The sequence below is a fragment of the Ambystoma mexicanum genome, chromosome 3q (genome assembly GCF_040938575.1).
Source record: "Ambystoma mexicanum isolate Mex_15411 chromosome 3q, UKY_AmexF1_1, whole genome shotgun sequence".
In the NCBI taxonomy this organism is placed as follows: Eukaryota; Metazoa; Chordata; class Amphibia; order Caudata; family Ambystomatidae; genus Ambystoma; species Ambystoma mexicanum.
In genome coordinates this window covers 751768239-751787187 of record NC_090926.1, presented here as the reverse complement: position 1 = coordinate 751787187, position 18949 = coordinate 751768239, and the positions used below count along the sequence as shown (strand labels likewise).

At 46.5% G+C, this 18949-nt stretch overlaps 2 protein-coding genes across 5 annotated transcripts in view; one reads left to right on the top strand and one right to left on the bottom strand.

The window, feature by feature from the left end:
- The window catches only part of TEN1 (TEN1 subunit of CST complex), a 528532-nt gene that overhangs the window by 342079 nt on the left and 167504 nt on the right, over positions 1-18949 (top strand). The gene's annotated exons all lie outside the window — the stretch shown is intronic.
- Positions 1-18949, bottom strand: part of EVPL (envoplakin) — a 160418-nt gene that overhangs the window by 4482 nt on the left and 136987 nt on the right. The window contains exons 19-21 of the mRNA XM_069654718.1: positions 11576-11659; positions 11341-11451; positions 670-762 (exon numbers count right to left, since the gene is read on the bottom strand). Coding sequence (XP_069510819.1) covers positions 670-762; positions 11341-11451; positions 11576-11659 — 288 coding nt within the window. The remainder of the gene's footprint in view (positions 1-669; positions 763-11340; positions 11452-11575; positions 11660-18949) is intronic.

Sequence of the window (18949 nt, the reverse complement as noted above, 5' to 3'; positions counted from 1 at the left end):
ATTATAATTTTCTTTGTTGAATGAAACAAGATAGATGAAGAATAAGATACCAATGTTTGCTTAAACGCCTTTTCAATTCATACTGCCCAACCCAAAAAATAAGTTAGGTCATGGACACTGTTTTACATTGTGATTTGGATTACCATCTGTCTTATTTGAATTAGTGAGTTTAGCTTTGAGAGCGTTGTTTGTTCTCAATTATTCATATCCAGGCCAGGCATGCAGAGACAATGGGCCTCATTACGACCCAGGCGGTAAGGGGTTAACGGCGCCATAACAGGTGGCGGCGCCGTTAACCCCTTACCGCCTAATAATGAGGTCCCTTCGCGGGTCCCTATCTTAACGGCTGGTTTTACCCGCCGTTAAGGATTGGACCGGCAAAGGGACCTTGGAGGTAATTACGGTACTGCAATTTGCGGTACCGTAACTACCGCCTTCCCCATTTCCATTGAGCCATATGGGGGCAAAAATGGGAATGGGGAAGGGCCAATGGTGAATGGGGAATTACCGCCCCGCCAACCTTGGAAGGGGCGGTAAAATACCGGCGGCAACCATGGCGCTACTAGCGCCATGGTTACCGCACGGGTCGTAATGAGGCCCAATGTTTTTTCTTTAACTGTTTGCCATCGGCATTTAAGCCTCACCTGTTGAGTCAATTGCAAAACATACCTTGTCTAGCACCTTCTGGGCATACTCCAGCTGGTTCAGCTGCTGCTTGCTTTCCACTGTGGCCTCTGTGTAGCGTTTGACCAGATCCTTTTCCTGAAAAATAAAGAAGACACTAGGGCTAAGAACTGACTAGGGGTGAGAACTGGCTCATTGGAGCATGCATGCCCAACTTGCAATTTTATACCTGCCACTAACACCACTTGGTAAAAAGCAAATCATGCTGGACCCCAAGTCCTGCACACCCCTAGCTGCGATTCACCCTCCCTCATCACCATGCTGGAATTCCTAAAGTGCAAGATGAGGTCTGTGGGAAACTCCACCTTTATATGCTCCTGTTAAATCTCCCCCTAAGCTTCTACCATCTTCTTGCTGTTAGCTAGCATGATCTGCTGTACATTGGAAAATATATGCACTTTTTAGGCAATTGGTTGACATATAGCAGTATTGATCTTCAGAAATGTGCAGTACTACCAAGAATTAAACTTATAAATAATGCGAGGATGTGTTTGATTCACTATAAAGGAAAAGGAAAACACTAAAGTGCTAAAACACAGAAACAGTGCTTTTGGGAAAGATGGTTGTGTTGATGCGTGTGTGTGGAGGGATCATTTATCAAACCCTCATTTCACATATATTCTCGGTGTATTGCGTCACTCCCCAATAACCCTACCCAGTATTTCTTTAGATCCATTCTTCAATAGTCTCCATTCACCCCACAATGTTGATTTAAAAGGTTTTTCAAATGTAATCCATGTTCATCCTACAGCTCCAACCTTATGGCATTTGCTGCAGTCACCTTATCAGTTATTTTATTTTGTTCATTAATTTGGAGATGTATAATGGGCCCAGGTGTACAAGACACTTCAGAGAACAGTGGTTCCTGCACTTCATTCATTCAGCTGCCTTGTGTTTTTTTGACCATTCACCATGAATGCTGCCATGGGCTCTCGTGCAGGGAGATGAAGGGTTGGAAGGGTGAATTACCATGTACCCGACCACTACTCCAGTCGTCAAAGCCATCCAATCCATTTCCTGTGCCATCTTTGTTTTTGGTGAGGCACTACAGCCCATATGCATCTAAACGCTCTATCCACCTTGTCCCAGGAATCTTAGATCAAGAATTTAAACAATAGTTTTAATATTGTTCCGGAAAGCTAGCGAATCGACCATGCAACGAATACTCGGGGACAGATAATTCCAATACTTGCTAGCATGGGTGAACCAGGACCGGCCCAGGATAAATTTCTGCTTGTAGGAGCAGTAAGGATATACTTGATCTAACGGACCAAAAGGGGGTATATGGCCTCATTTCAAGTCTGCAGATAAGCCTGCCGGTTTGCTGGCAGACTCGAAAAACATTACCAGCGCCCGACTTCCCGCTAACACCGGGGTATTACAACCCCGGTGGCCGGGAAGTCAGACACCGGTATATTTATAAGTCCCCATTCCCATGGAGTCCGATGGGAATGGGGACCACAGAAGCACCGGCACCATTTCAACGGTGCCCGTGGTTCCGTGAAACTCTGCGGGCAGGTACCGTTCCGCCCGCCTGGTTAGACTATGGCGGGTGCAACAGCAACAACCTGAAGCATCGTACTGTGCTGGTCCAGTAACAACGGTGCCTGCAGGCTTACCGGCACCGTTGTTACCGGACCGGCACAGACGTAATGAGGCCCTATGTCTTCATACGGTTCTTAGTATACCGTGGACAGTTTCCATGGTAAACATTTGCTATAGTAAGAAGTATGAATGTAATCCTGACCTTGATAGGATGCAGCATTCTTTGAGACATGCTCTACTTCTTTGATATGACTTACTGAGATATTGTGGCCCAAGGTGTCAAATGGTGCAGACAAGTCCACCAGCATAAGAAAACCCTACTCCCTGTAGTCAATGATGTTAATGGAGTCTTTAATATGCATTAGTGCCAGTTCAGTACTTCTACCTGGTCTAATCCCCGACTAACAATCTCCAAGCAGATTATCTTGTTCAACAAAGTTGCTTAATTCAATGGTAGCGAAAAAGGCATGCTTGCAATTGGTCGATACATAGACCAAGATGTGGGATCAAGATTTTGTTTCTTTAAGAGAGTTGTAACCCAAGCCCTCTATAAGGCACGGGGACTGCTGCTTTGCCAAACTAAGAATGTATAAGTGTTGCTAAGACCGGACTCAAGCTATTAGTGCACTCCTTTGTAAGGGCTAAGGGGCATGGATCATCTGGGCAACTAGTAGGTGTTCAACTACTTACGATTGAGGAAGTCTCTTGACAAGAGTCTTTCACAAAACTAAAACTAGGTTCTGGCGCGCAGAAAACAGCATTGTCTTGGGTCATGTCTAGTGGTGGAGTAGACTCTAAAACGTCAATGGCTGTGTCAACTTAGAATCAGTGAAATGTTTATTGGACCCAAAGACGTTGTTACTAATTATTGTAAGTATCCACGTATAGAACCAAGGAAGGGCGTCTAGCACCCGAATCTTCCCTTATTCATCTTGATAACACATTGATTCAGATGAATCTGTTTTACAATGACTTCACATACACCAGTCATTTGTTTTTTGTTCCTTTTGCCCTTTTTCCAAAATACTAGTTGCTTTCCAAGTGAAACTTAGACCAATTGTATTCGGTTTCTATGGAATGCAGCTTTTCTTTATAAAAAAAAAATACAGAAATTTAAAAGAAAGGTTGATGGTAAAAAGGAGATGCCATAGAACAGAAGTGGCGTGTTTTACTAAAAACACTGTGTAGAGAGTAACTAGACCGAGTTGGCTCGGAAAAGACTCCTGTGCTCTGCGTAGGGAGTTTTAGGTATTTCTTTGACTCCGTTCCCAGAGTTGATGAATTCGTGGTCCTTTCTCTTGATTCTTTAGAGAGGATCCATCTGTGACCTGGTTGGCGATTCTTATTTCCTCGCTTCTGTATGCCAGGGCACAGAGCAATAGCCTACGGGTTTCAGTGGTAAAGAGTTAATGTCCCACTTTCATCAGGGCTGTTTGGACTAGCACTAGCTAACGTGCTGTCTTCTAATTTTGTTTCAGTATTCCTTGACTGTTTATCAGGAGGCCCCATCCATGTGGGTGGATTCTCCCCATGTGACGGTCCTAGTTCATCGGAAGTGTAAACATTCTCTTCCAAGTTCGGTGTTTTTAACAATTGCCGTTCGTTTTGCAGAAACACTGCAGCTCGTAGAGACCAGGAGACCCCTTTCCCCTCGCCTCGGGAACACGATAGGTTCCCAGGGAATGCATTGTTAAGGTTACCAGGGCAGTGGTACTCAGAAAATGCCCCATAGTGTCACTGAGTGAGTTTTTCAATCATGGTGTGCTAGGTATATGCTGGTGGCAGCTTTCTGCAGGGCTGCTCCAAAGTGTTGTTTTTTTAGTTTACTAGACAACTGGCACATAAGCTCCAACCCAGATCTGACAAATGCAGCCTAACTGGATGGGGTTGTTGAGTCTGCCGACATCCCCAATTCACGTCTCTGTGCGTGCCCATAACAATAGGAGCAAGGCAGCCTGCAACTGATTTGGAGGCTTACGTATGTTTTAATGGTGCATTGGGTGTGATTGGTGAGCTGTGATCTACCCTTTTGGGGGGAGGGCTTTCTACAAGGGAAGCACTACTGTCCTGATCTGCAGCACTGAGTGCACAGCTTCTGTCTCAAACCAAAGGCCAGCATTTGCTGAGGCAGCTGTGTCCGCTGCCTTGAAGTTTGGGTCTAGACTGCTCAGTCTAGCTACCAATTGCAGAGTTGAGGAAGCTTAAAGGAACCCATAGTTACCAATAATAGTTTGATCTCCCTAAGCCCCAGCCACAGCAGAGTAATCTTGGAAAATTCCCTCTACACAAGCCAGTCCTTTGCCACATAGATGGGGCAGTTCCCTCTTCAACAAAATCCCAAACTAGCCTCTAGCCCCACTGAAATCTCACCAGCCTGACACAGCGTGTTGCACCACAGACTGAGAGAAACACCACATTGCGGCAACCCATATAGCACTGGACTGGTTCCACATCAAGCATGCATCACCTTCAAAAAGTCCCGCCTGGGGACCATGGCTATGACAAAGTTCCATCATTAATGTGGCAAGAACCTGAAAGGTTCACCAGCTTTGGAGGTTCCTACAGCACAGGAAGCCACATCACCTGACTAAAACCTGTGATGCAAGAAGGAAATAACAAGAAAATGGGCCGTGTTCCGCTGTGCCCCAGCTTCTGGAACAACACACGGACTTGCATCAGACTGGCCTCATCTGTCCAACACTTTGGGAAGGAAATGAAGATTGCACTCTTCAAGGAACCCTTCATTCCCTATGTACCCACTGATAGTAGTTATCACCCCTATGCCCTCTCTCCATGCCCTGTCTGGGTATTTGCCAACCTTTTATTTTCACAGCATTTTGTTATTATCCAACTAGGTTTTCACTCCATAGCACCCAATGACGCATGCATGTCTTGAGTGGCCGTTGCTGGAGAGTCACCAGGATGGGGTCTGGTGCAGCCATCATAGACCTTTCCTAAAGAGAATCGCCTTGAATGTGCCCCTTTCTCCTCTCGTCCATCTTCGTTATTGCTAAGAAGCAGGAGTAGAATCCCTGCCACAAAATCTGAAAAAGCTTTTTTCTATGGCTTTCCTCTGCAACAACCTGTCAAGCTGGCATGTTTGATGATAGGTGTTACGGGATGGGGAGACAGAAGGTGTGGGTCTTGGGGGTCAGGGAACTTTGAATCCCCAACTCACAATCGAGAGGGTTCAGGCATTGGTGGTAATCAGTTTGTATGCTCGGAAGACCTTGTTGACCCTGCCTACCACGATGGTCAGCTGTTCCCACGTCTGCAAATGGAGCATTATAATCTGTGGCTACAGGTTCTGATATTTCCTTTAGGATCGAAGAGTTTGCCCTCCTTTCCACCATTTTCCTGGGGACAAGCAGGTGAAATGACCTTTAGGTTATCTTTTACACCTCCAGGAGCAGCTTGCATCTGCTTGCCATGAGCATTAGGATAGGCCCGGGACTGGTCCCCTCCAAACAAGGCTGGGTGATAACCTCAACCTCTTAGCATCCTGAAAAACCTCTGCCAGAAGAATAGTACTAGTCCATTGTGTGGCACCTCAGGATAAAACCCAGAATGCATGGTTTATGCACCAGTATTTGGCTCGAGAGGCCACATCGGACCGAGGTCTAGCATTGTGCGCTACCTTGTACAGACGTTAGAACTCTTGGAGACCCGCCCAGTGAACTGTATGGAAAGAATCACTTTGGCGGTGTGCCTGTGCAAAGAGAATAGAAGAGGTAGTGTGGTGAATCGAAATTTTTCCTTGACCAGCACAGATAACATATCTCTGAAACCCTGTGGCAGCGAAGGGAGAGGAGCGGCTGATCAAACTGACAACATGCAACGATATGCTGCCAGCATGGAGAGAGGAACACTTCTCAGCTACAGGAAAAATACTTCAGACTCACTGCTGAAATAACACAATGGTAGAACGGATAACTACCAGTAGAAGACCCTTTTCAAATCCCCATTAAGGACTGTCAGTGAAGTTAATAACATCTACAACACCACCAAACCATGGAGAAATAAAATAAAACTTTCTTTCATGAAGCAAGAGGAACCCAGAGAGCCTTGCCTACCATCTACACAGAGCTCTTATATAGGAGAGTTAATTGGAACTCCTAATTGATCCAACTGTTATTTGAACTAACCTCTAGGGGATGACCTACTCTGGGAGGATATGATGTAAGCACTACTTCCACCAATGGTGAAACCAGACAGTTCAGCCAATCAGTAGTCAGCTAAGGGAAGAAAGGACTGAATAAAAGGAGAGACAGTTCAGTTGCATGCTATCTCAACTGGGGACTGGTTCCCTGTCAATGGGAAAGCCGTGCAGCAGAATCTTGGAGAAGGGGAAGGAAGGCTGCCTTGTGCCTGGCAGCTACCCTGCTAGGCTGAAGAGGGAAACCTGAGAGAGCACAACTGTACCCAGGGGTGGCTAGAGGCCCACACCCCACACATCTAGGAGCCCAGAGCAGCTATTAGAAAGGCAGCCCTTGCTAACCTGTGGAAGGGGCTAGACAACCTAAAGTTCCCTAGTGAAGAAGGGACTGAGGGCAGCCTGACTACTCCTTGAGGGCAAGAGACAAGAAGGGGTGAGCCCAGTGTGAAGGAGTCACGTACGCAATGTATTTCCCTTTGTTCCGAGTGAAGAGGTGAGAAGGGATGAGCCCAGTATGAAGGAGTCACATAAGAGACGCACCCCTTTTGATAACCTTAGAGAGTAAAGATACCCCAAGTGAGGGGGACGAGAGTCAAGTGACCTCAAGAGAAGAAGAGGCAAAGAAACGTGAAGGGTGAGCCCAGTTTGAAAGAGTCACGTAAGAGACTCAACCCCTTGCTCAGAGTGAAGATCCCCCAAGAGAAAGAGTAAAGATACCCCAAGAGAAGGGGACAAGAGTCAAGAAAAGGTGAGAGAGTGAAGATACTCCAAGAGAGGGGAACAAGAATCAGAGACCCCAGAAGAGGAGGAGATAGTGAGGCACCTTGGAACAGGAATCAAAGAGAAACACGATAGAAGTACCCTGAGTGGAGTGAAACAGTGTGTGAAGCCCTGGAGGGGAACAGAAACATTCCGGAGTGGGGTAAACAAGTGAAATGATACCGTGAGGTGTCAGGAGAGAAAGAGACTGAAATACCTCAAGTACGATTTTATTTGGAACTACTTCTGGAAAATGTAGCCATTACAGTGGCACTGGAATAACTTTGTATCCAGGTCGGACAACCTGAAACAGAAACAGCAGTTAAGCATCTTTTAGTTGTTAAACCCTTTAGATTTATGTGGGTTAGTTGCTATGAATGTGGTAGGCTAGTATAGGATTTAGACTTGGGACTTTGTTTTGACTCATCCTGACAAGAATATCTTTTCCTTGAATATTTGAGTTTTAGAATAGGGAACTTAGCTTTCAAGTTATTTTTTTTTTTTTGTGTTTTTGGTATTTTCTGTTCACTAGGTTTAATTCTGCCCTACCCAAGATCATTGCTTCATAACCCTCCTTGAATCAGCATTACTGGGACCTTTGCTCTATGGCCAATAATGTCCAGTTTGCAATGAACACAGGTCAATGGGTCCTAAGCCAGAAGGTCACCATACTGGGCCTATATGATATAACAATTACAAATCAGAAGAAGCCCTACAGAGAGACATAACGATCTTACATAGATCTCATATGATTACTGCAGCCAATAAGACCTTGGCTATAAACGCTCTCCATACCCGATACCAAAATTGGCGTAGACATTTTAAACATTCTATACACAACATCAACTGGAGCTTAATCTTTTTACTACTGAAATCCAATAAAAGTAGACAATGTTGGTACCACTATAGGAGGTACATGGCGGTGGACTACCCTAAAGAATTAAATCCAATTTCTGAGGACAGTTGGGCTGTGCACATCACCAACCTTTATATTGACAATGAACAAAATAAGGAAGCGAGGCTGGATTATGGTTACTCTTTTTCTGGTGGCGACGGATTTGGTGAAGCTGACATCTTGCTTGTTATTAAAAAAATGAATGGCTCACGGGTGACAGGACCCGACAGCCTTGCTAATGCTGTAATGAAGTCTAATTCGGAATATTGGGCCCATCTGCTTGCCCTGGTCTTTGCCAGAATCCTTGACACTGGAATCATCCAACCTAGCTGGCAGGAGTCTACCCTTTCCCCATCTTTAAAAAGGGGGACCGATCTGTTCTATCAAATTATAGACTCCTCGCCATAGTTGATGCTAGTGGGAACATTTTTGCGACCCTATTATTTTGCAAGTTGAACTTATGGGTGGAACAGAGAACACTGTTGAGTATATTCCAAATGGGCTTTCGAAGTGACCACAACACCTCGCACAATATGCAGGCTAAGCATTATATACCGGCGGATGTCACGAGAAGATCGGACCAGAGCTTCTACCTTTCTAATGTAGTCTACTCCAGCACATTCTACTGTGTTTCTCGCCCCATATTACGGGGTAAATAAATGCACTGGGATATTGATTCCATGCTGCTACAAGTCATTAAACTCCTGCACACTGCCTACAAATCGAGGCTTGAAGCAGGGGTGCATTTTGGCCCCCAAAGTTTTTCAACCTTCTTGTGGCCGATATGGACACAGCAATAAGATCATGTCGCAATCACCCCTCCAGCATCGGGGAGTTGACCGTAACATGGATCGCTAATGCAGATGCCACGATCTTATTAGACCTTACTCCCATCGGGTTAGAGCGTTCCATTGACGCCCTATCCAGCTATGCCTCCAGGAATAATGTGGCAATCAACAACACAAAGACTAAGGTCATGGTCATGGGAAGACGGTATAGAAGCAAAAAGCTTTTTACCTGGAGGCTGGAGGGTGCAACTTGGGCATCCCCATTAAATCTTACACTGCCCCCCAATTTCAGAAGGTAATTAAGAAGTGGCTGGCCATTCGTAGATTTATTAGTCAGAGGTATATAAAGTTGGAATCATCCCAAGCATACTTTATGGTTTGGAGTGTTTGCCATCATTACTGGTAAACTGGCTAGACCGACTTGAGGGAAAACTTCTCTGCTCATTGCTTGGTGTGCCTAGTTCGCTACCCGTGGAGTCGTTGAGGTGTGAGTTGGGTCTGTCCTCTCTGATGGCCCACTGGATGACACAGTGCACTAAGTTCTTCCTCAAATTGCACTTGGGCCGGCAGCGAGAGCAGGACCTTACTTGGCTTCATTGCAGAGAATGAGCATAACAATCTCCTAAACTGCATTTATTGTGAATTGAAGCAGTCGGTCACTCTCCATATTGTCTCTATCGGCCTTGTCATTCCAGATGATGCATACCCCTACCAATATTTTCAAGAACTTAAAACCAAAAACATGGCCTGAGACAGATCACAAAACATCGCCAAGTTGAGCATCAAATGTAGGTATAATGAGTATAGTACACAGGGATTTTGCCCCAATGCTCCCTGTTCTTACCTACTAAGACCCTGTTTCATTGATTTTATATGCTACATATCCTATTTGCGCCTAAACATACTGCTCATATTTGAGTATACTGCAGCATGGTGGGGTATCTGCCATATGGATAGGCTTTGTCGACTCTGTAAGAGCGCAATTGAAACCTCCCGACATATCCTTACCATATGCCCAGTACTACGGGTGGGATACAGTAAGGGATATTGGGATTACATCTTTTCTGAGGCCAGTTGGGAGACTGATTAATTTTGGAGCACAGTTTATTCTGCTGAAAGTCTAGTAATTAGTGTAGTAGTGTATTACATATGGAAGGAAGCCCTCCTTTTAATTAGTGAAGTTACTATTTAACTCACAGTTATTCCTTTTCTTTTGTAATTGTTATACGTGGATATTACAATTTTGAATTTTATTTGTATTTTAATTCGTTTTGATTTGAACTTTGTAATTTTTTTGTGCTTTGCGGAGCTGAAGGTTTTGCTTAAAGCCAATATAAAATATTTGTTTTTAAAAAAGAAGCTGGCCAAGAGGTCAGACTAATTGTAAGTAAAGCTAATAAACATCCTTGAATGTGATGTCCCAGAGTCCGAGTCCTACTTCTGGTTTGCCACTGTAACCACCCACTTCCGTTGTACAAAAGTGATGAAATCAAGTGGCGGATGTTAATGAAAAATGCCTGGGCAATCTAGCAGTCAGGAACACAGAGAACTGAAGGAGAATGTGTTGCAGACTACACTTACAGACCAAAGGTGGTCTGTGCAGAGGCACTACAGAAACAGCGTGTTCAGATCCAGGTAGAAGAAAGCCTGCCACAGGACTGTGCATCCAAACAGCAAGTCACGAACATAGATGTGGGAATAAACCACGTGAACCACAAAACACAGCCTTCACGTGATGCATCAAGTCCAAGCAGAGAAAATGACTTACGGTTCAGGCTGAAAACATACACGAGGGAGTTCCTATTGGGGAAAGGAGCGCGTGGTCGCGTTTATGTTCCAGCACACTTTTTTCATTAGAAAGCTAATGCGGATGCCAAACACGCTCTGCGCCAGACTCTTTCTTGAGGATGACATCCCTGAGGGCACGGAGGACACGGGATGGGATGTAGGAGCATGGTTTGAAACTGAAGGCCTTATGTTGGTATTTTACTTCCTGCTGACAGTGATGGCAGCAGGGCATTGATGCAACATCTCCTGCATTCAAGAAGGTCAAGTACTTGGACACACTCCTGGTGAGTTTAATAGTGTGCTTCAGTGATTCTCTCAAGGTCACTCACTGGGTGCTGTATAAAAAGCACCAGCCCATTGAGGCACCTGTCAGTGGTTGCAGAAACAAAGATTGGCCCACAGAAAGTTCATCTTTAGCAAGGTTGCAGCTACAGGCTCTAGAGTTAGATGTTCACCCACTTTGAGGGAGTGGGAGCGATAGAATCTTAAGACCAGGGCCTATTGATCTCCCTGCTGGTCACATTAAGGTAGATATCAGCTGGCTAAGGCATTGGATATAAATGAAGAACTTACTTTTGATATGGCCATTTGAGATCACTATGCTGCTTTTGCCCATGAGTGAGCTGTGAAATGTGTACTCGTTGTCTGCTCTATCTGTGGGCACCAAGTGGCACAGGGAGGGTGCCCTCACAACCAACATCTGATGTGTCTCCTGAGGGTCTCACCTGGGCATTGATGCTCTCCTGCAGTGGGCTGATGCGGGCTCTCTTGGCATCTGAAGCATTAAGGGCAGGATCCAGGGTGGAGCGGTATCTGTCTGCATGGCTCTCATAGTCCTGTGTAGAGAGAAACCCCACAAAGCACATTAAGGAGGGAGCCACCAAACAACCCACGGTGGAATGCAAGTGGAATGCAAGTAGCTCTGGAAAGAGAAAGGCATTTGACCAGAAAAGTCCATACATTTAGTGCAGACTGGACGTTCTGTGAGAGTCTCACGACGGTGTCCTTATCGTGTTCCTTCCTCTGGAGTTCATCCACCTGACGCTGAAAGGAAACAGAAAGAAGACTGGGCGTGACGCAAGGAAGAGAGCTTGAGACCTGTCCCACCCCTATGCTTCTCCATCTGCCACCCCATTCATGGATGTCTTTACAATGTTTGCAAGGTGCAGTCTATAGCCCATGATCCTGTTTCAAGCTCCCAGCAAAACAAAAGTGTCCCAAACTCTGTACAATTGTGACCAACAATCTCTAGAAATTGAAAACTGGCTTCAACGTAAACGGAAACATCATGGTTGTGACATCTAAATATTAGAACACCATTATGGATGAATCTGTCCGGCAAACACCTAAGTGGCAATATAGATGCTTCTAACAGTTCTGAACCACCAAGCAAAACTAGACGTATGATGGATCGCTATAGGCTACAGTAAATCTGTGCTCTTTCCAAGTGAAAACCGTCCAGTTTTTCTTTTAGGATTTTTTAAATTCTTTAAATAATTGTGCCTTCACTGACCCTGTTATAAAACAGTGCCAGGCATTTACAGCCTAATCTCCTAGGAACCCCCTTATGTTGGTCCGAGACCCCATTCTATTAGTTTTACCCGACCTGTAGTGGAAAATGCTCTCTTCCTGACTCTCACTGATCAGGACTACACTCAGACTGCAGTATATAGCACCCACCCTGCTCCCTACAGCACTTCTGCTGCACTTTACAACTCTAGTATTGCACTTCATTGCACTCCGGCTCCATCCCAAAAAACTCCCACTGCAGCCCCAACATCAAGACTCCACTCCACAGTATTGCTCCTTCCTGCCCCCTATCGGTAATCGCTGGATACAGTAATTTTGATTATTAAACTTTAAAGCAAATTTATGAAAAGTGCAAATCAGCAAAAACACATTTCATACTTCGCATTCTGGTGCACATCCAAGCACATTTTAAATAACAATAATACAATGACATTATTAATATCTGACTTAATAGCTACTATGAACCACTACACTCTCTGAAAGGCTAATAGAATTGACTACTGTGCGAAAAATAGGATCTCACTACTTTCATGTAATGCAGGCACCTTCCAGACACAGGGACGTGTGGGGCCTCTTTACTACATATCTGCAGAGACCAGGAGGGATAGGAAACAATAGGACAGGCCCAGGTGTGGCTAACCTATGAGAGACAACATCCTGGGAAGCACGAACAAACTCAACTACAGCGGTCAAATAGAGGCCAGGCGAGAAACAGACAGCCATTTACCCCTATGTGCTGTAAACTTGGAGTGGAATAGCAATGTCACCGCTATTCTAGAGTAGCAATGACAATTCTTGTCAGCGGCTTGATTACTGAAGACTCCAACCTCACCGAAATAATCTGTACAGTGTATTTGACGCATGGATTTGCATGGGACAGCATGGAGGTGTTGACGTCATATCTAGCGGAACCTTTGATGAAATTAGCTGAGGATAGTGTCACTGTTGTTTGTTACGTTACTAGTTTGGTTGTTAGGCAACCAAATGCTAATAAACAGATAATTAAAAAAAATAGAAAGGGGTTGTCACTCAGCAGGTTTGATAGGTTTAGAATGAACAGGTTCCATTGCCCCTGAATGGTCTACTCTACAGGCTCATCAGTCTGGCCTGAGCAACGAGGTGGCACATATTTGATTGCACTTTTAGAAGATATCTGGTTGCAGTGAACAGTCCAACACGGAGTTACCTTTGGATGGTAACAGTGCAGTTACTTTCAACTGAGAGAGGTCAGTTATGGCGACGAAACCACGATGGGATGTGTTTGTGTTCTACTAATACATTGACACAATGTAGTAAAATTTCATTCTCATTGTTTCTAGGAAGTTGGGTAAGGGGCAATTCCCCTCAAGATGGGATTGGGTTCCGAAACGCGTTGGGTCAAGACATCTGTACCTTTACTTTAGGTGTTAAATACGTGTTAGGATGTTCACTTCTACTAACGACAAATTGAGTATTATTTTGAAATGACTATGTGTTTTGTGTTAGCACCACTCCATGACCTTGGGTTGTGCATTGCTTTACTAGGTGTTCAATAGTCGTGAGGGTTACAAACCTGGGCATTTGAGCAGATTGCTTCAACACTCTCGACTGTTTTATTCATGTGCAGCGGGTAAATGTACATCTTTTTTGGTGAGAGGTTTTGACCACTATTGTAACTATATTATTTTTGAGAGCAAACATTGTTTTCTTATCTTGTGCTTGTACAATAAATACAATAATAATTATAATTGCTGTTAGGTCTTCTTTTTTGGACCAGCATATTAGTGTGCGGTTGTGTTCTGGATGGGTTCATCCAGACAATATTTCGCATGCTGAACAACTAGCTGGTCATGAGACCCGGGAAATACTTAAAATATGAAGCACTCTTTAAATGGGGAGACAGACACACCATGCTAAAGTATGAAAAACTGTACTAATGAACTGAATGCACTAGGCCTAGAACCAAGGGCTAGAACCATCCTAGAACCAAGGACGAACCCGGGATACACCCTTTCATTTATTTCTCCAGCATTGGTTCTTTCATGGATTCACATGCTTAGAATATTCCCCGTCGTCAGACTGGGACCCCTCGGTACACATATGTAGCCTTTTCCTATAGGAAAACTTACGACACTTTTGTGTCCTATCTACGTCCTTTTAGGACCCGCCTACGCATGATTCGTAGGCCGTCCCAGTAAAAGAGGCCCGCCCCCGCGGTTCCCCTTCAGATTTCAACCGTCTCCAAAGTAGTGGGATCTCCTCGCGTTGTCTTACTATTTCGTACAAGGTTGTATACCTGAAGTTGGAGCTAGAGAAAATGTCCTCCATGTCAGGAAAAGCGCTGTTCCGTCCGTGTGCGACGTGCGGCTTGAAAAAAGTTTACGAGGGGGACGGACATATGGATTGTATATATTGCCTCCACCCTCATCATTCGGCGGATAACTGCGACATATGCAAAGGGTTTTCTCAAAAAACCCTCAAAGACCGGAGTCGACGCCTGGTGGCATGGCTGAATGACGGAGCGGGGGCATACCCCCCTTCGGAGGTAGGCTCCACACAATCGGCAAAAACATCACGCCGCGCTACCTCGTCGGAACCACCGGCGAAGAAATCTCGTCCGACGGAAAAAGAGTCATCTGGGAGTCACTCAGCTAGAGACTCCTCGTCAAAGAAATCATCGTCATCAAAAAGCACGAAAAGGAAAGGCCGAAATCCTCCTCGGGCGATCATCATCGATCGACCACAAGTCGAGAGTCGAGTAAAAGCAGGCCAAGCGTGGAAAAGGCGGGACCGCATAAAACCACCTGCTAAGTCACCGTCGTCGACGGCGATCCAGTCATCGGCCCCCATCCTGCCACTGACGCAGGTGGCATCCACCGTCTCACCGACAACGGCGGCGACGATGGCCTCGTCGACGGGGGTTCTACAGGAGGCCTGGAGGCCGGAGGTTTTTGATCCGATCCCCCCGGATACTTTGCTACAAGAACAGGCTGTGTCGCTGTCCTCGGAGGACGAGAGCGAGAGAATAGCTGGCCCAGCAGACCTAGGGCTACGAGTGGCCGACAAGTCGTCGACGAGGGGATCCGGTGTACCGATATCTCCCCCTCTTCTCAATCCTCAATCTGTTTTGTCGCTGGAAATTCTGTCCACGCTTCAGTCCTTGCTACAGTCGTTGGACCAGAGACTACCTCAGGCAAACCTGCCACAGTCACCCGTCGACGAGCCGGGCCCGTCCCGTCCACCGACGCACCTACGCACGCCAATCTCAGCTCTGGCACAAGAGGAAGGTGAGCTGCCAGATTCGGAGTCTGACAGGAGAGCCATGTCGGATATCTCATTATCCCCCTCCAGGGATCCAACCTGGGAGTCAGAGGTAGAGTTGGAAACCCCTAGAAGCCCAGCTCACCCGTCCCCTCCGGACGACATTGCATCATTCCATTCTATGATGGAGAAGGCGTGTAAAGAATTTGGTTTGTCCCCGGAAGAACAGAAAAAGGATTGTTTTTTGTTCGACCACATGGGTAAGAGAAGGAGGTCTGTGTTCTCAATACCAATACTAGACCACGTGTGGAAGGAGGGGTTGCAGACAATGCGTCACCCTTTTTCAGAGCCGGCAGTGAAAGGACGCCTCGAGAAAAGGTTTAAGGCTCCAGAGTCTACCCCCAAGTGTTTATCCTCCCAACCAACGCCGGACTCGGTGGTGTCGGCGGCAGCGACGAGAAAGGCGAAGGCCCAGCACAAGTGCACGACTCTGCCTGAAAACGAAGCGAGACGCCAGGATGCCTTTGGCAAAAAAGTGCTATCCGTGGGAGCAACCACAGTAAAGGCCGCAAACTCTCTGGCGATTATAGCCAGATACTACAGGGAGATGTGGCACAGACTAGCTCCGTTGCTTGATCATCTTCCGGAAGAGCATAGGAAGGCAGCGATGTTACTTGTCTGAGAGGGTGAGGAAGCCTCAAATCACGCAATAAACATCGCGGTGGACCTCGCTGAGTCAGGCTTCAAGCAAGTCAATAATGGGGTCGTATTACGACGACAGTCGTGGCTTAAGTGTACCTACTTCAGGCCAGAGGTACAATACAAAGTTTTAGATATGCCTTTTGAGGGAGACCTTCTATTCGGTGAGAAGGTGGACGAAGCCCTAAAGGGAATGAAAGAGGACTCGGACACGGCACGTTCATTGGGTGCCCTCCAGAGTGGCCGAAGCTACAAGTCTTTTCGTCCCTTTAGAGGGGCTTCAGGTAATTCCAGATTCTCTGCGTCTGGAGACAGATCCTTTGGCAGATCAGCTTACCCCTCCCAGGGATACAGACATGCTTCCCAAACGGCAAACCGACGCCGTAACTTCCAGACGTCCAGGAAAAGACCATCCTATCCGTCGTCGTCGAGAGACAAGCAAAATAAAGATCAGCAGTGACATACAACACACCTTTCTGGGGGGAAGAGTGTCAGCATATGTCGACGAATGGGAACGAATTACGACGGATCAATGGGTGCTGACACTATAAGAAACGGACACTGTCTACAATTCAAACACAGCCCTCCGCACATTCCACCTGCGTTCACCGCTCATTTACATCTGAAGATACTGCAACAAGAGGTAACACTCATGTTAGCAAAGGGCGTGATAGAATTAGTTCCAACATCACAGAGAGGTCAAGGAGTCTACTCAAGATACTTCGTCGTAAAAAAGCCGAACGGCAAATGGCGTCCCATTTTAGACTTACGCGATCTCAACAAGTCTTTAAAGAGCCTAAAATTCAAGATGCTCACTCTGCAGGAAGTGATCCGCGCCGTTCAAGAGGGGGATTTTCTAGCGTCCCTGGATTTACAGGACGCGTACTTCCATATTCCAATGTGTCGGAAACACAGGAAATTCCTGAGATTTGTAATAGGGCGGACACACTACCAGTTCACGGTTCTTCCCTTTGGGCTCAAGACCTCCCCCAGAACGTTCACGAAATGCCTGGCTCCAGTAGCGGCCTGGCTAAGGAAGCAAGGCCACCATGTATACCCATACCTCGACGACTGGCTGGTAAGGGGATCCTCCCCAGCGTCGACCAACACAAGTTTACAAGCCACCATGCAGCTTCTACAACAGCTGGGATTCGCCATAAACTTTGAAAAATCCTCTCTGCGGCCATCGAGAACGCTGGTATTCCTGGGGGCACAGTTCGAGACCCACTTAGGGCTAGTGAAACCTTCTCTCGACAGAACCTCAAGACTCAATCAGCTAGCGAGCCGACTACGGCGAAACACCAGGCTCTCAGTGAGAAAATACGTTTCGGTCCTAGGGGCCATGGCATCCTGCACCCATCTGGTGGCAAACTGTCGCCTATTCATGAGGCCAGTCCAGGAATTCCTCGCGGACCGATGGACGCAGGCTCAAGGATCGTGGTCAGACAAGATAACCATCGACGACAACAAGCTGCTTCGGACCCTTCAGTGGTGGCAGAGTTTCCACAATCTGAACAATGGTGTACCCCTACAGGAACCGGAGTTTCAGCGAACCATAGTCACGGATGCGTCCCTAACCGGATGGGGAGCTCACATGGGTGCTCTCCAAACGCAAGGTCGCTGGTCCCCAACGGAGTCACTCCTACACATAAACGTGTTGGAGCTCAGAGCAGTATGATGGGCCTTGAAGGCATTCCTACCACACATCAAGAGTTCACGAGTACTGACCGACAATACAACGGCCATGTTTTATCTGAGGAAACAAGGAGGGAAGCGATCAAGAACTCTTTCCATAGAAGCCCAGAAAACTTGGCATTGGGCATTAAAGCACGAAATTTTCATCGTGGCTCACCACCTCCCGGGAGTGAGGAACTCGCAAGCAGACTCCCTCAGCAGAAGCATGGCCCAAATACACGAGTGGGAAATGGACACAGTTCACCTGATGAAAGTGTTCCAGAAATGGGGTCACCCCCCTCTGGACGCCTTCGCGACCAAAGACAACAAGAAATGCGAGCAATTTGCAAGCAGATGGCCTCAAGAGGGTTCCATGGGGGAGGCATTCTCCTTCCCATGGACGGACATGTTCCTTTATGCTTTTCCCCCGTCCCCCCTCATACGGAGGACAATTCAGTGGATACGCAGATACAATTGCCGGGTAATTCTAGTGGCACCATACTGGCCGAGGCAACCGTGGTTCTCCGACCTGCTTCACCTGTCGCTGGAACATCCCATAGCGTTTCCGAGAGTCCCGAACCTACTATCCCGGGACAAAGGCACGGTGTGGCATCACGACCCGGACAGTCTCAACCTTACAGCCTGGCTCCTGACTTTTCGGAGTTCGGTGCTTTAAACGTTGCGGAGGATTGTCAAAAAATTCTGCAGGCGGCTCGAGCCCCTTCTACAAATAAATCTTACTCCTATAAGTGGCGGAGGTTCTGTGAATGGTGTCGAGGACAACAAGGCCTACAACCGTTGTTGGTGACGCCGGAACAAGTTCTACCTTACCTGCTCCTCTTGGCGGAGAGGGGGTTATCCTTCACATCGATAAAGGTGCACCTGGCTGCCATCTCAAGGTTCACGAGGAAGAGGCAGTTGTCTCCTCTATTTAGCGACAGACTTCTGAAACACTTCATGAGGGGTTTATTTCGAATTTTTCCCCCGGTAAAACGTTTCCCCCCAACTTGGAGTCTCAACACAGTGTTGGCAGGCTTAATGAAACCGCCTTTTGAGCCTATGGCCACGTCCGACATAAAATTCATATCGTGGAAGTTGGCATTCTTGATTGCTATCACATCAGCTAGGAGAATCTCGGAACTGCAAGCGCTGGTCGTAGACCCGTCATACCTAAGATTCTTTAAGGACAAA